We start from the raw sequence: 15,280 nt of genomic DNA, 5'->3' as shown, positions 1-15,280 counted from the left end.
TGGAAACATCTAGGAGCAACGACGACTCTCAGAACGGGACCACATCGCCCTTAATTACCTGTCCTCGGTTGCAACACTCGATTCCAAACTGCCTCTGGAAGCAACGTCAGCACAACTATTAGTCGGAATGGGGTTTCCGTGGCCGAGCAGCCGCACACAAGCCTAAGATCACCATGGGCAACGCCAAGCGTCGGCTGGAGTGGTGTAAAGCTCGCCGCCATTGGACTCTGGAGCAGTGGAAATGTGTTCTCTGGAGTGATGTGAATCACGCTTCACCATCTGGCAGTCTGATGGATGAATCTGGATTTGGCAGATGACAGGAGGGCACTATGCATTTGGGCAGGTAGTGTAAAGTTTGGTGGAGGAGGAATAATGGTCTGGGGCTGTTTTTCATGGTTCAGGCCCCTTAGTTCCAGGGAAGGGAAATCTTAACGCTACAGCATACAATGATGACAGATGATTCTGTGCTTCCAACTTTGTGGCAACAGGTTGGGAGAAAGCCCAACCCGGCCACAAAGCGAGGTCCATACAGAAATGTTTTTTTGAGATCTGTGTGGAAGAGCCCTGACCTCAACCCCATCGAACACCTTCGAGATGAATTGGAACGCCGACTGCGAGCCAGGCCTAATCGCCCAACATCACTAATGCTCTTGTGGCTGAATGGAAAGCCTTCCCAGAAGAGTGGAGGCTGTTATAGCAACAAAGGGGGGGACCAACTCCATATTAATGCCCATGATTTTGGAATGAGATGTTGGCCGAGCAGGTGTCCACATACTTTTGGTCATGTAGTGTACGTCTTCACACCCCAGAGTTAGTACAAGCATATCGCTACAATAACATCTGCTAATTATGTGTATGGACCAATAACATCTGTTAAATATGGACCAATAACATCTGTTAAATGTGTATGGACCAATAACATCTGTTAAATATGGACCAATAACATCTGTTAAATATGGACCAATAACATCTGTTAAAAATGGACCAATAACATCTGTTAAATATGGACCAATAACATCTGTTAAATATGGACCAATAACATCTGTTAAATATGGACCAATAACATCTGTTAAATATGGACCAATAACATCTGTTAATTATGGACCAATAACATCTGTTAAATATGTATGGACCAATAACATCTGTTAAATGTGTATGGACCAATAACATCTGTTAAATGTGTATGGACCAATAACATCTGTTAAATATGTGTATGGACCAATAACATCTGTTAATTATGTATGGACCAATAACATCTGTTAATTATGTATGGACCAATAACATCTTAATTATGTATGGACCAATAACATCTGTTAATTATGTATGGACCAATAACATCTGTTAATTATGTATGGACCAATAACATCTGTTAAATGTGTATGGACCAATAACATCTGTTAAATGTGTATGGACCAATAACATCTGTTAATTATGTGTATGGACCAATAACATCTGTTAATTATGTGTATGGACCAATAACATCTGCTAATTATGTGTATGGACCAATCACATCTGCTAAATATGGACCAATCACATCTGCTAAATATGGACCAATCACATCTGTTAAATATGGACCAATCACATCTGTTAAATATGGACCAATCACATCTGTTAAATATGGACCAATCACATCTGTTAAATATGTGACCAATGGCAACAATTCCAGCTGTAATTAATTTAGAATAATAGTCAACCAACACAAAAAGTGCTGAAGCTCAGTAAATTTGGTTTGGAATCGAGCAATATACAAATATATAATATATATTCAAACCTGAGACTGGATTCCTTTAAGAAGGATGAGTAGAAACGGTCCAATCGGAGCAGAGCAGGAAGGAACCATTTGGTTATCAACATTGATCCTAATGAAGACAGTTGTACAGTTTTTACCCAATCAACCACACCAGCACATCTCCTATAGGAAAATGTAACGAGCACAAAATCAGCCAGACACAAAGCCTATTCAATGTTAAAATTATAACTTTATTCCCCCCCCCCCCCCCCCATACAAATGTTCATTTGATAACAGACACATTTTGGCTCCCAAAATTTCATCTTGTAAAGCATAGAGTTTTAAATTCCAAAGTTGAGAAACAACCGATTTCTCTTCATAATGTATTTACAAACACGTTCTCACATCTGGTATCACACTCACCAAATACATTAGGCTGGTTTCCAGCTCCTTGTATAAAGAGTCACATTTTGGAGTTGGATTGTTGTTTATCAAAGTCTGAATATGGCACCCTATTCCGTAGCCTGATCAGGCCAACTGAAGTGCACTAGATAGGGAGTAGGGTCCCATTTGGTCCTCTTCAGTGGTGTTGATGTTTATTGTTTACGACCCAGAACAGGAAGGAATATAAAACTGTACAAGTAGAATAACAACAGTTATAAAACTGGTTGTTTCGATCCTGGATGCTGATTGGACCCCATTCCCTTTTTAAAAAAAAAAAAAAAAGTGTACTACTTTCAACCCATGGCACATAAGGACTCTGGTCAAAAAGTAGTGCACTAGATAGAGAATAGGTTGCCATCAGGACACCCAGAGTCAGGAAACAAATCAGTGTTTAGTTTCATCGGGACTTCAAATCCTCTCGGATAAGTATTTTTATTTTTTTTAAAGAGGAAGTTTATCAAAAATTGTCACTCTCATGCAAATGTTTCAAATGTCATGTTTCCTTCTAACATATGTTCTGCACACACACACACACACACAGAGAGCTGCAACATCCCCAACGGCACCCTATCCCCTACATAGTGCACTACTTTTGACTAGGGCCCATAGGACTCTGGTCAAAAGTAGTGCCATATATATATATAGGGGATAGGGTGCGTTTCTGCTCTGATTGTAGTCTTTTAAGGAATCAGACGTTCATAAACACACGACCAGACGATGTAAAAAAGCACACGCATGCAGAAAACCTTTCAGGAAAAATACAGGCGACACAACACTCACTGACAGGAAGACTGAACGGACGCGTTCCAGGCTGACTGTTTCAGACGCCAGATTTCATGTTAATGCAATGCATCGACTGCAATATAGTTGACCTGGAACTGTGTCCTGTAGTTTCAGAAGCGATCATGAGGCAGTTATACTGCCTCAGACCACACGATAAGGGCAGAACACTGAATGCTGCCTCAGACCACACGATAAGGGCAGAACACTGAATGCTGCCTCAGACCACACGATAAGGGCAGAACACTGAATGCTGCCTCAGACCACACGATAAGGGCAGAACACTGAATGCTGCCTCAGACCACACGATAAGGGCAGAACACTGAATGCTGCCTCAGACCACACGATAAGGGCAGAACACTGAATGCTGCCTCAGACCACACGATAAGGGCAGAACACTGAATGCTGCCTCAGACCACACGATAAGGGCAGAACACTGAATGCTGCCTCAGACCACACGATAAGGGCAGAACACTGAATGCTGCCTCAGACCACACGATAAGGGCAGAACACTGAATGCTGCCTCAGACCACACGATAAGGGCAGAACACTGAATGCTGCCTCAGACCACACGATAAGGGCAGAACACTGAATGCTGCCTCAGACCACACGATAAGGGCAGAACACTGAATGCTGCCTCAGACCACACGATAAGGGCAGAACACTGAATGCTGCCTCAGACCACACGATAAGGGCAGAACACTGAATGCTGCCTCAGACCACACGATAAGGGCAGAACACTGAATACTGCCTCAGTACATTTTTTTTTTTTTTTAACCTTTAAATGCTTCAATCAAAGTGTTATTAAGGTGTGAAAGGGTTAGAAGTGGGGGGGAGGACAACATAATAAACATGACTCAAACTCCCAGAAATCCGATAAATACTTCATACAGCTGTTAAAGGAAGTCTTACACACTAACGCTTCAGGAAAAAAAACCAACCTTTAACATCACACTGTATCTGTGCCAAATGGTACTCTGCTCGCTTTATAGTGCACTATTCTGGTCAAAAGTAGTGCACTATATAGGGAATAGGGTGCCATTTAAATCAAGCCATACATACAGAGCTACAAATGCTGGGATATGAACAAGACTCCGTGTCAGGGGTTAAAATGAATTAATATCACCATTCAACAATATAAAACTACACAATCACTTTTACAAACCCAAGACAAATAAATACATGAATGATCTCTATGTACACTAACTAAATGTTGGCGTCTTCAAACCAGGAGCAGGGGTCAAAGGTCAATGATCAACGTGTCATAGCACCCTATTCCCTATTTAGGACACTACTTTAGACGAGGGCCCTATTCCCTATATAGACCAGGGCCCTATTCCCTATATAGAGAACACTACTTTAGACCAGGGCCCTATTCCCTATATAGGACACTACTTTAGACCAGGGCCCTATTCCCTATATAGACCAGGGCCCTATTCCCTATATAGAGAACACTACTTTAGACCAGGGCCCTATTCTCTATATAGACCAGGGCCCTATTCCCTATATAGAGAACACTACTTTAGACCAGGGCCCTATTCCCTATATAGACCAGGGCCCTATTCCCTATATAGGACACTACTTTAGACCAGGGCCCTATTCCCTATATAGGACACTACTTTAGACCAGGGCCCTATTCCCTATATAGTGCACTACTTTAGACCAGGGCCCTATTCCCTATATAGTGCACTACTTTAGACCAGGGCCCTATTCCCTATATAGTGCACTACTTTAGACCAGGGCCCTATTCCCTATATAGTGCACTACTTTAGACCAGGGCCCTATTCCCTATATATAGGACACTACTATAGACCAGGGCCCTATTCCCTATATAGAGAACACTACTTTAGACCAGGGCCCTATTCCCTATATAGACCAGGGCCCTATTCCCTATATAGAGGACACTACTTTAGACCAGGGCCCTATTCCCTATATAGAGGACACTACTTTAGACCAGTGCCCTATTCCCTATATAGACCAGGGCCCTATTCCCTATATAGACCAGGGCCCTATTCCCTATATAGAGGACACTACTTTAGACCAGGGCCCTATTCCCTATATAGACCAGGGCCCTATTCCCTATATAGGACACTACTTTAGACCAGGGCCCTATTCCCTATATAGAGGACACTACTTTAGACCAGGGCCCTATTCCCTATATAGACCAGGGCCCTATTCCCTATATATATATAGGACACTACTTTAGACCAGGGCCCTATTCCCTATATAGACCAGGGCCCTATTCCCTATATAGAGGACACTACTTTAGACCAGGGCCCTATTCCCTATATAGACCAGAGCCCTATTCCCTATATAGAGAACACTACTTTAGACCAGGGCCCTATTCCCTATATAGACCAGGGCCCTATTCCCTATATATAGGACACTACTTTAGACCAGGGCCCTATTCCCTATATAGACCAGGGCCCTATTCCCTATATAGACCAGGGCCCTATTCCCTATATAGAGGACACTACTTTAGACCAGGGCCCTATTCCCTATAGACCAGGGCCCTATTCCCTATATAGACCAGGGCCCTATTCCCTATATATAGAACACTACTTTAGACCAGGGCCCTATTCCCTATATAGACCAGGGCCCTATTCCCTATATATAGAACACTACTTTAGACCAGGGCCCTATTCCCTATATAGACCAGGGCCCTATTCCCTATATAGACCAGGGCCCTATTCCCTATATATAGAACACTACTTTAGACCAGGGCCCTATTCCCTATATAGACCAGGGCCCTATTCCCTATATAGAGGACACTACTTTAGACCAGGGCCCTATCCCCTATATAGACCAGAGCCCTATTCCCTATATAGACCAGGGCCCTATTCCCTATATAGAGGACACTACTTTAGACCAGGGCCCTATTCCCTATATAGACCAGGGCCCTATTCCCTATATATAGAACACTACTTTAGACCAGGGCCCTATTCCCTATAGACCAGGGCCCTATCCCCTATATAGACCAGGGCCCTATTCCCTATATAGACCAGGGCCCTATTCCCTATATATAGAACACTACTTTAGACCAGGGCCCATAGCATATGTTAATTATATTCATCCCTATGGGAACACAAGGCTTCCACAAGAGACCACTTTAGGGATCAGCTCAAAAGCAGTGCACTATGTAGGGGACAGGGGGGCCATTTGGAACCATTAAGGGTAGCCGTAGTAACCATAGCGATACTGAACCTGCTGGGTCAGAGGAGACCGACGGGTAATATTGCAGTTAGCGGAGTTGGGTAAGTTACTTTTCTGAATGTAATCTGTTAGTTACTAGTTACCTGTTTAAAACATTGTAATCAGTAACGTAATTCAGTTACTTTTAGATTACTTTTCCCTTAAGAGGCATTTGAAGAGGACAAGGAGGATCCGGAAAAACACAGGTTTGTTGTTCTCTGATTGGTGGTCATCATTTGGTGAGTCATCGTTGTGGTCTCTGATTGGTGGTCATCATTTGGTGAGTCATCATAGTGGTCTCTGATTGGTGGTCATCATTTGGTGAGTCATCGTTGTGGTCTCTGATTGGTGGTCATCATTTGGTGAGTCATCCTTGTGGTCTCTGATTGGTGGTCATCATTAGTGGTCTCTGATTGGTGGTCATCATTTGGTGAGTCATCATAGTGGTCTCTGATTGGTGGTCATCATTTGGTGAGTCATCGTTGTGGTCTCTGATTGGTGGTCATCATTTGGTGAGTCATCATAGTGGTCTCTGATTGGTGGTCATCATTTGGTGTGTCATCATAGTGGTCTCTGATTGGTGGTCATCATTTGGTGTGTCATCATCGTGGTTTCTGATTGGTGGTCATCATTAGTGGTCTCTGATTGGTGGTCATCATTTGGTGTGTCATCATAGTGGTCTCTGATTGGTGGTCATCATTTGATGAGTCATCATAGTGGTCTCTGATTGGTGGTCATCATAGTGGTCTCTGATTGGTGGTCATCATTTGATGAGTCATCATAGTTGTCTCTGATTGGTGGTCATCATTTGGTGGTCATCATAGTGATCTCTGATTGGTGGTCATCATTTGGTGAGTCATCATCGTGGTTTCTGATTGGTGGTCATCATTTGATGAGTCATCATAGTGGTTTTGTGCTCAGACTCTCAGGTGGATCAAACTCGCCCCTTTTATCCCACAAAACGCCTATTCTGAATTTTAAAAAAAATAATCCAAGAAGTAATCGAGTTTTTCCAAAAGTATATGAAATCTGATTACAAATTATAATTATTTTTGTTGTTGTTGCTGGTAATGTAACTGATTACAGGTCCATATTTTTGTTATTTGTAATCAGATTCCATGTAATCAGTTACTCCCCAACCCTGGCTGTTAGGTAACCTGTAACAGTAAAGATCAGGGGGTCTAACTACTGTTCTGCAGAACTACTGCAGTCTTTTACACCTGTTCCCTGTTTAAATCCTGGATTTGGGGATTTTATGCTTATTTACTTCTTGACTCCAGGAATCCTCCAACCCGGTGAAAAACAGTGGATGTATTAAAAGTTCCAGGAATTTTTTTTCTACCCTACCTCTCTACCCTTTACACATCCACAGTACAAATTCAAAACTAGTTTGCCACGTCAGTTCATTTGGCAAACGTTTTCCAACTTCCCCCAAAACAAATTCTACACAGTAAGTCGTTTACAAAGTTACGAGAAGAAGGCACATTTGGTTGCTATCAGTGGAGGCTCCTCAGAGGAAATAAAGTGGAGGATGGCATCGACAGACCGTTGGTGTGGATTATGAATAAGCACTATTTACAGAGAATAAGTTAGTTTTCTATACAGTGTCAGTCTGTTCAACAGAACAAACCTGCTAGACGCTGGTTTTAAAATGACTCAAATTCGTCTCAACTCCTCGTCAGCCCCCCTCTGCTGGCGACACCAGGTGTTGCCGGTTACAACCTTAAATGGTACCTGCGAGACTTATTGCTGTACATTTAGTGTCCACTGCCTGTTGTGAAATCTATTTGGCCTAAGTAGTAGTATATTAACTGTTCATTTGGTTTAACTTTGATTATATCAAACAGAAATGCGTTTTCTAAGACTCAGTCAGTATTACGGTTCGACCAGGGGGTTGTGTTCGAAGGGATTGGCTGTAATTTCCAGCTCCACCTGTTTGGCAAGACAACACTTTAAAGACCCCAACAGACTGGTACTCAGGCTAGGTTCAGACCCCAACAGACTGGTACTCAGGCTAGGTTCAGACCCCAACAGACTGGTACTCAGGCTAGGTTCAGACCCCAACAGACTGGTACTCAGGCTAGGTTCAGACCCCAACAGACTGGTACTCAGGCTAGGTTCAGACCCCAACAGACTGGTACTCAGGCTAGGTTCAGACCCCAACAGACTGGTACTCAGGCTAGGTTCAGACCCCAACAGACTGGTACTCAGGCTAGGTTCAGACCCCAACAGAGAAGTGAAACAGGTGAAAATGTGTAACAACAACAAGACGTCTCTGTTCTGCAGTAAACATCTCGTTTTGAGTTCAGTGGTCAGCTACAAGACAGCACAGAACACACAGGTTAAATTGCTTTAAAATCTTCAGTGTGTAATTGGAAAATGGATTTCAAAACAACAAGACATTAGGGGGGAGAGGGTGGGAATAAAACATTTTACAACACCACCAGACATTGAGCTTGTATTTCCTGGTATTCAAGGATATAGATGTTCACAAAACTACTGTTAATAAAGAAAGGTTTTGCTAAAAACCGTCCATCTGTAGGTAGAGTACTGAGAGAGTCTGACAGGCTGGAGAGCTGCTGGGCGGAGGCCCCCAAACGGTGGTTATAGACTGTCATTAAGACTAGACTGTGGGCTCGTTACAGGACGTCCACGTTGCAGTCGACCTGTACAGCTCAGGGGGTTAATATAGGCCGTGTCAGATGTTATCATCTGTGCAGCATGACTGCAATACAGACGCCCTGGAACATACATCTACACCCATGACAGCAGTATGTGGACACCCCTTCAAATTAGGGGATTATATTTCAGAAACACCCGTTGCTGATAGGTGGATAACATTAAGCACACAACCATGCAATCTCCATAGACAAACATTGGCAGTAGAATGGACCCTACTGAAAAGCTCAGTGACTTTCAACGTGGCACCATCATAGGATGCCACCTTTCCAACAAGTCAGTTCATCACATTTCTGCCCTGCTAGAGTTGCCCGGGTCAACTGTAAGTGCTGTTATTGTGAAATGGAAATGTCTAGGAGCAACAACGGCACAGCCACAAAGTGGTAGGCCACAACAAGCTCACAGAACGGGACAGCCGAGTGCTGAAACGTGTAAAAATCATCTGTCCTCGGTTGCAACGCTCACTACCGAGTTCCAAACTGCCTCTGGAAGCAACATCAGAACCATGTACACACACACACGCTCACGCGCACACGCACACGCACACACAACATAAAGCATATACGGTGGATGAGGAAGATAGTTTATTTAAATGGTCTGTGTAAGTGTGCTTTTCCCCGCGTTGAGTTCAGTTCCTCCATAATATCTGGCGCAGAAACAACTCCGCCCCTTAACAGAATTTATTTTTCCCGTGAGATGTTTCGCTCTGAGGCAGCCCCTCCGCGGGCGGGAGCAATATGCAGACGAGAGTGGGTCCGCCCCGGGGAGAAAAAAAAAAGGAACCCCATGAGAGGAAGTGGATCTGAGTGTTTCGCGTTCTCTGCTGTAACGTTCTGTGGTACTAAACGCAGCTCTGTCCGTCTGTGGTTCTCCACCAGGTCAGAGATCAGGGGTTAAAGGTCAGTGACCTTGTTCTCCACCAGGGCGGCGACCTGCTGTAGACGATAGGCCAGGAGTCAGAGATCAGGGGTTAAAGGTCAGTGACCTTGTTCTCCACCAGGGCGGCGACCTGCTGTAGACGATAGGCCAGCTGCATCTTCTGTCCAGCTCCATCCTCCTCCAGAGATGTGATGATCTACAGAGACAACAACATTACTACCTAGAAAGGACTGTGGGGTGGGGTGGTGTGGGGTGTGGTGGGGTGGGGTGGGGTGTGGGGTGGTGTGGGGTGGGGTGGGGTGGTGGTGGTGGGGTGGGGTGGGGTGGTGGGGTGGGGTGGGGTGGGGTGGTGGGGTGGGGTGGTGGGGTGGGGTGTGGTGGGGTGGGGTGGGGTGGGGTGGTGGGGTGGGGTGGTGGGGTGGTGTGTGGTGGGGTGGTGTGGTGGGGTGTGGTGGGGTGGGGTGGGGTGGGGTGGGGTGGGGTGGTGTGGTGGGGTGGTGGGGTGGGGTGGTGGGGTGGGGTGGTGTGGTGGGGTGGTGTGGTGGGGTGGGGTGGGGTGGTGGGGTGGTGTGGGGTGGGGTGGGGTGTGGTGGGGTGGGGTGGGGTGGGGTGGTGGGGTGGACTGTGGTGGGGTGGGGTGTGGTGGGGTGGGGGGGTGGGGTGGTGGGGTGGACTGTGGTGGGGTGTGGTGGGGTGGGGTGTGGTGGGGTGGTGTGGTGGGGTGGGGTGGTGTGGTGGGGTGGGGTGGTGTGGTGGGGTGGGGTGGTGGGGTGGGGTGGTGTGGTGGGGTGGGGTGGTGTGGTGGGGTGGTGTGGTGGGGTGGGGTGGGGTGGTGGGGTGGGGTGGTGTGGTGGGGTGGTGTGGTGGGGTGGGGTGGGGTGGTGGGGTGGTGGGGTGGTGTGTGTGTAGTGTGTGTGTAGTGTGTGTGTGTATATATATATATATATATACCTGGTCGTAGTATTTGTTGATGTATTTATACAACTCAAGCAGAGCCACCAGACTGTTCATGTCTGATCCAAAACTCTGAAAAGTCAGACATGGAAACACAATGTTACAATCTACTGTGTTGGACATCACAACAACATGATCTATAATGTATATTTAACTGCATAGACTCCATAATAATCTCACAGTAAAGTAGAGCAGAGCTAGGTGGAGTAGAGTGGACAGGAGGGGAGAGGAGGACAGGATGGGGGAGGAGGGAAGAGGAGAGGTGATGAGGAGGGGAGAGAGGGTGAGGAGGGGAGAGGAGGAGGGGAGAGGAGAGGAGAGGAGGAGGGGAGAGGAGAGGTGGTGAGGAGGGGAGAGGAGGAGGGGAGAGGAGAGGTGGTGAGGAGAGGAGAGGAGGGGAGAGGAGGGGAGGAGAGAAGAGGAGAAGAGGAGGTGAGGAGAGGTGGTGAGGAGGGGAGGAGAGAAGAGGAGAGGGGGTGAGGAGGGGAGAGGAGGAGGGGAGAGGGGAGGTGGTGAGGAGGAGGGGAGAGGAGGGGAGGAGAGAAGAGGAGAAGAGGAGGTGAGGAGAGGTGGTGAGGAGGGGAAGAGAGAAGAGGAGAGGGGGTGAGGAGGGGAGGAGAGGAGAGGTAGTAAATCCACTCACCCCAGACAGCTCTGTTAGAGTAGAGTTCATCTCTTGGTAACAGCCAGACGCTGCACTGTGGATGTCACTATAATACCTGGAACAATACCCACAGAACACTATAATACCTGGAACAATACCCACAGAACACTATAATACCTGGAACAATACCCACAGAACACTATAATACCTGGAACAATACCCACAGAACACTATAATACCTGGAACAATACCCACAGAACACTATAATACCTGGAACAATACCCACAGAACACTATAATACCTGGAACAATACTTACAGAACACTATAATACCTGGAACAATACCCACAGAACACTGTAATACCTGGAACAATACCCACAGAACACACTATAATACCTGGAACAATACCCACAGAACACTATAATACCTGGAACAATACCCACAGAACACTATAATACCTGGAACAATACCCACAGAACACTATAATACCTGGAACAATACCCACAGAACACTATAATACCTGGAACAATACCCACAGAACACTATAATACCTGGAACAATACCCACAGAACACTATAATACCTGGAACAATACCCACAGAACACACTGTAATACCTGGAACAATACCCACAGAACACACTGTAATACCTGGAACAATACCCACAGAACACTATAATACCTGGAACAATACCCACAGAACACTATAATACCTGGAACAATACCCACAGAACACTGTAATACCTGGAACAATACCCACAGAACACTATAATACCTGGAACAATACCCACAGAACACTATAATACCTGGAACAATACCCACAGAACACTGTAATACCTGGAACAATACCCACAGAACACTGTAATACCTGGAACAATACCCACAGAACACTGTAATACCTGGAACAATACCCACAGAACACTATAATACCTGGAACAATACCCACAGAACACTGTAATACCTGGAACAATACCCACAGAACACTGTAACACCTGGAACAATACCCACAGAACACTGTAACACCTGGAACAATACCCACAGAACACTATAATACCTGGAACAATACCCACAGAACACACTATAATACCTGGAACAATACCCACAGAACACTATAATACCTGGAACAATACCCACAGAACACACTATAATACCTGGAACGATACCCACAGAACACTATAATACCTGGAACAATACCCACAGAACACTATAATACCTGGAACAATACCCACAGAACACTATAATACCTGGAACAATACCCACAGAACACTATAATACCTGGAACAATACCCACAGAACACTATAATACCTGGAACAATACCCACAGAACACTATAATACCTGGAACAATACCCACAGAACACTATAATACCTGGAACAATACCCACAGAACACTGTAATACCTGGAACAATACCCACAGAACACACTATAATACCTGGAACAATACCCACAGAACACTATAATACCTGGAACAATACCCACAGAACACTATAATACCTGGAACAATACCCACAGAACACTATAATACCTGGAACAATACCCACAGAACACTATAATACCTGGAACAATACCCACAGAACACTATAATACCTGGAACAATACCCACAGAACACACTGTAATACCTGGAACAATACCCACAGAACACACTGTAATACCTGGAACAATACCCACAGAACACTATAATACCTGGAACAATACCCACAGAACACTATAATACCTGGAACAATACCCACAGAACACTATAATACCTGGAACAATACCCACAGAACACTGTAATACCTGGAACAATACCCACAGAACACTATAATACCTGGAACAATACCCACAGAACACACTATAATACCTGGAACAATACCCACAGAACACTATAATACCTGGAACAATACCCACAGAACACACTATAATACCTGGAACGATACCCACAGAACACTATAATACCTGGAACAATACCCACAGAACACTATAATACCTGGAACAATACCCACAGAACACTGTAATACCTGGAACGATACCCACAGAACACTGTAATACCTGGAACAATACCCACAGAACACTATAATACCTGGAACAATACCCACAGAACACTGTAATACCTGGAACAATACCCACAGAACACTGTAATACCTGGAACAATACCCACAGAACACTATAATACCTGGAACAATACCCACAGAACACTATAATACCTGGAACAATACGCACAGAACACTGTAATACCTGGAACAATACCCACAGAACACTGTAATACCTGGAACAATACCCACAGAACACTATAATACCTGGAACGATACCCACAGAACACTGTAATACCTGGAACAATACCCACAGAACACTGTAATACCTGGAACAATACCCACAGAACACTATAATACCTGGAACAATACCCACAGAACACTATAATACCTGGAACAATACCCACAGAACACTATAATACCTGGAACAATACCCACAGAACACTATAATACCTGGAACAATACCCACAGAACACTATAATACCTGGAACAATACCCACAGAACACTATAATACCTGGAACAATACCCACAGAACACTGTAATACCTGGAACAATACCCACAGAACACACTATAATACCTGGAACAATACCCACAGAACACACTGTAAAACCTGGAACAATACCCACAGAACACACTGTAAAACCTGGAACAATACCCACAGAACACTATAATACCTGGAACAATACCCACAGAACACTATAATACCTGGAACAATACCCACAGAACACACTGTAAAACCTGGAACAATACCCACAGAACACTGTAATACCTGGAACAATACCCACAGAACACACTATAATACCTGGAACAATACCCACAGAACACTATAATACCTGGAACAATACCCACAGAACACTGTAATACCTGGAACAATACCCACAGAACACTGTAATACCTGGAACAATACCCACAGAACACTATAATACCTGGAACAATACCCACAGAACACTGTAATACCTGGAACAATACCCACAGAACACTATAATACCTGGAACAATACCCACAGAACACTATAATACCTGGAACAATACCCACAGAACACTATAATACCTGGAACAATACCCACAGAACACTGTAATACCTGGAACAATACCCACAGAACACTATAATACCTGGAACAATACCCACAGAACACTGTAATACCTGGAACAATACCCACAGAACACTATAATACCTGGAACAATACCCACAGAACACTGTAATACCTGGAACAATACCCACAGAACACTATAATACCTGGAACAATACCCACAGAACACTGTAATACCTGGAACAATACCCACAGAACACTGTAATACCTGGAACAATACCCACAGAACACTGTAATACCTGGAACAATACCCACAGAACACTATAATACCTGGAACAATACCCACAGAACACACTGTAATACCTGGAACGATACCCACAGAACACTCTAATACCTGGAACAATACCCACAGAACACTGTAATACCAGCTCCAATAACCCAGCTCCAATAACCCAGCTCCAATAACCAGCTCCAATAACCCAGCTCCAATAACCCAGCTCCAATAACCCAGCTCCAATAACCAGCTCCCATAACCCAGCTCCAATAACCCAGCTCCAATAACCAGCTCCAATAACCAGCTCCCATAACCAGCTCCAATAACCCAGCTCCAATAACCAGCTCCAATAACCAGCTCCAATAACCAGCTCCAATAACCCAGCTCCCATAACCCAGCTCCAATAACCAGCTCCAATAACCAGCTCCAATAACCAGCTCCCATAACCAGCTCCAATAACCAGCTCCAATAACCAGCTCCAATAACCAGCTCCCATAACCCAGCTCCAATAACCAGCTCCCATAACCAGCTCCCATAACCAGCTCCAATAACCAGCTCCAATAACCCAGCTCCAATAACCCAGCTCCAATAACCAGCTCCAATAACCCAGCTCCAATAACCCAGCTCCAATAACCCAGCTCCAATAACCAGCTCCCATAACCCAGCTCCAATAACCCAGCTCCAATAACCAGCTCCAATAACCAGC

At 44.9% G+C, this 15,280-nt stretch overlaps 1 protein-coding gene across 2 annotated transcripts in view; it reads right to left on the bottom strand.

The window, feature by feature from the left end:
* Positions 1-9,395: 9,395 nt before the first annotated feature.
* Positions 9,396-15,280, bottom strand: part of plxnb3 (plexin B3) — a 256,626-nt gene continuing 250,741 nt past the window's right edge. For both annotated transcript variants that reach the window (XM_082962290.1, XM_082962289.1), the window contains exons 35-37: positions 11,301-11,376; positions 10,655-10,729; positions 9,396-9,899 (exon numbers count right to left, since the gene is read on the bottom strand). In XM_082962290.1, coding sequence (XP_082818416.1) covers positions 9,795-9,899; positions 10,655-10,729; positions 11,301-11,376 — 256 coding nt within the window. In that variant the 3' untranslated portion in view covers positions 9,396-9,794. The remainder of the gene's footprint in view (positions 9,900-10,654; positions 10,730-11,300; positions 11,377-15,280) is intronic.

Source organism: Salmo salar, chromosome 15, assembly GCF_965601325.2.
Source record: "Salmo salar chromosome 15, fSalSal1, whole genome shotgun sequence".
NCBI classification, from domain to species: Eukaryota; Metazoa; Chordata; class Actinopteri; order Salmoniformes; family Salmonidae; genus Salmo; species Salmo salar.
The sequence above is the reverse complement of the archived record's forward strand: the minus strand, read 5'-3'. Positions and strand labels throughout refer to the sequence as shown.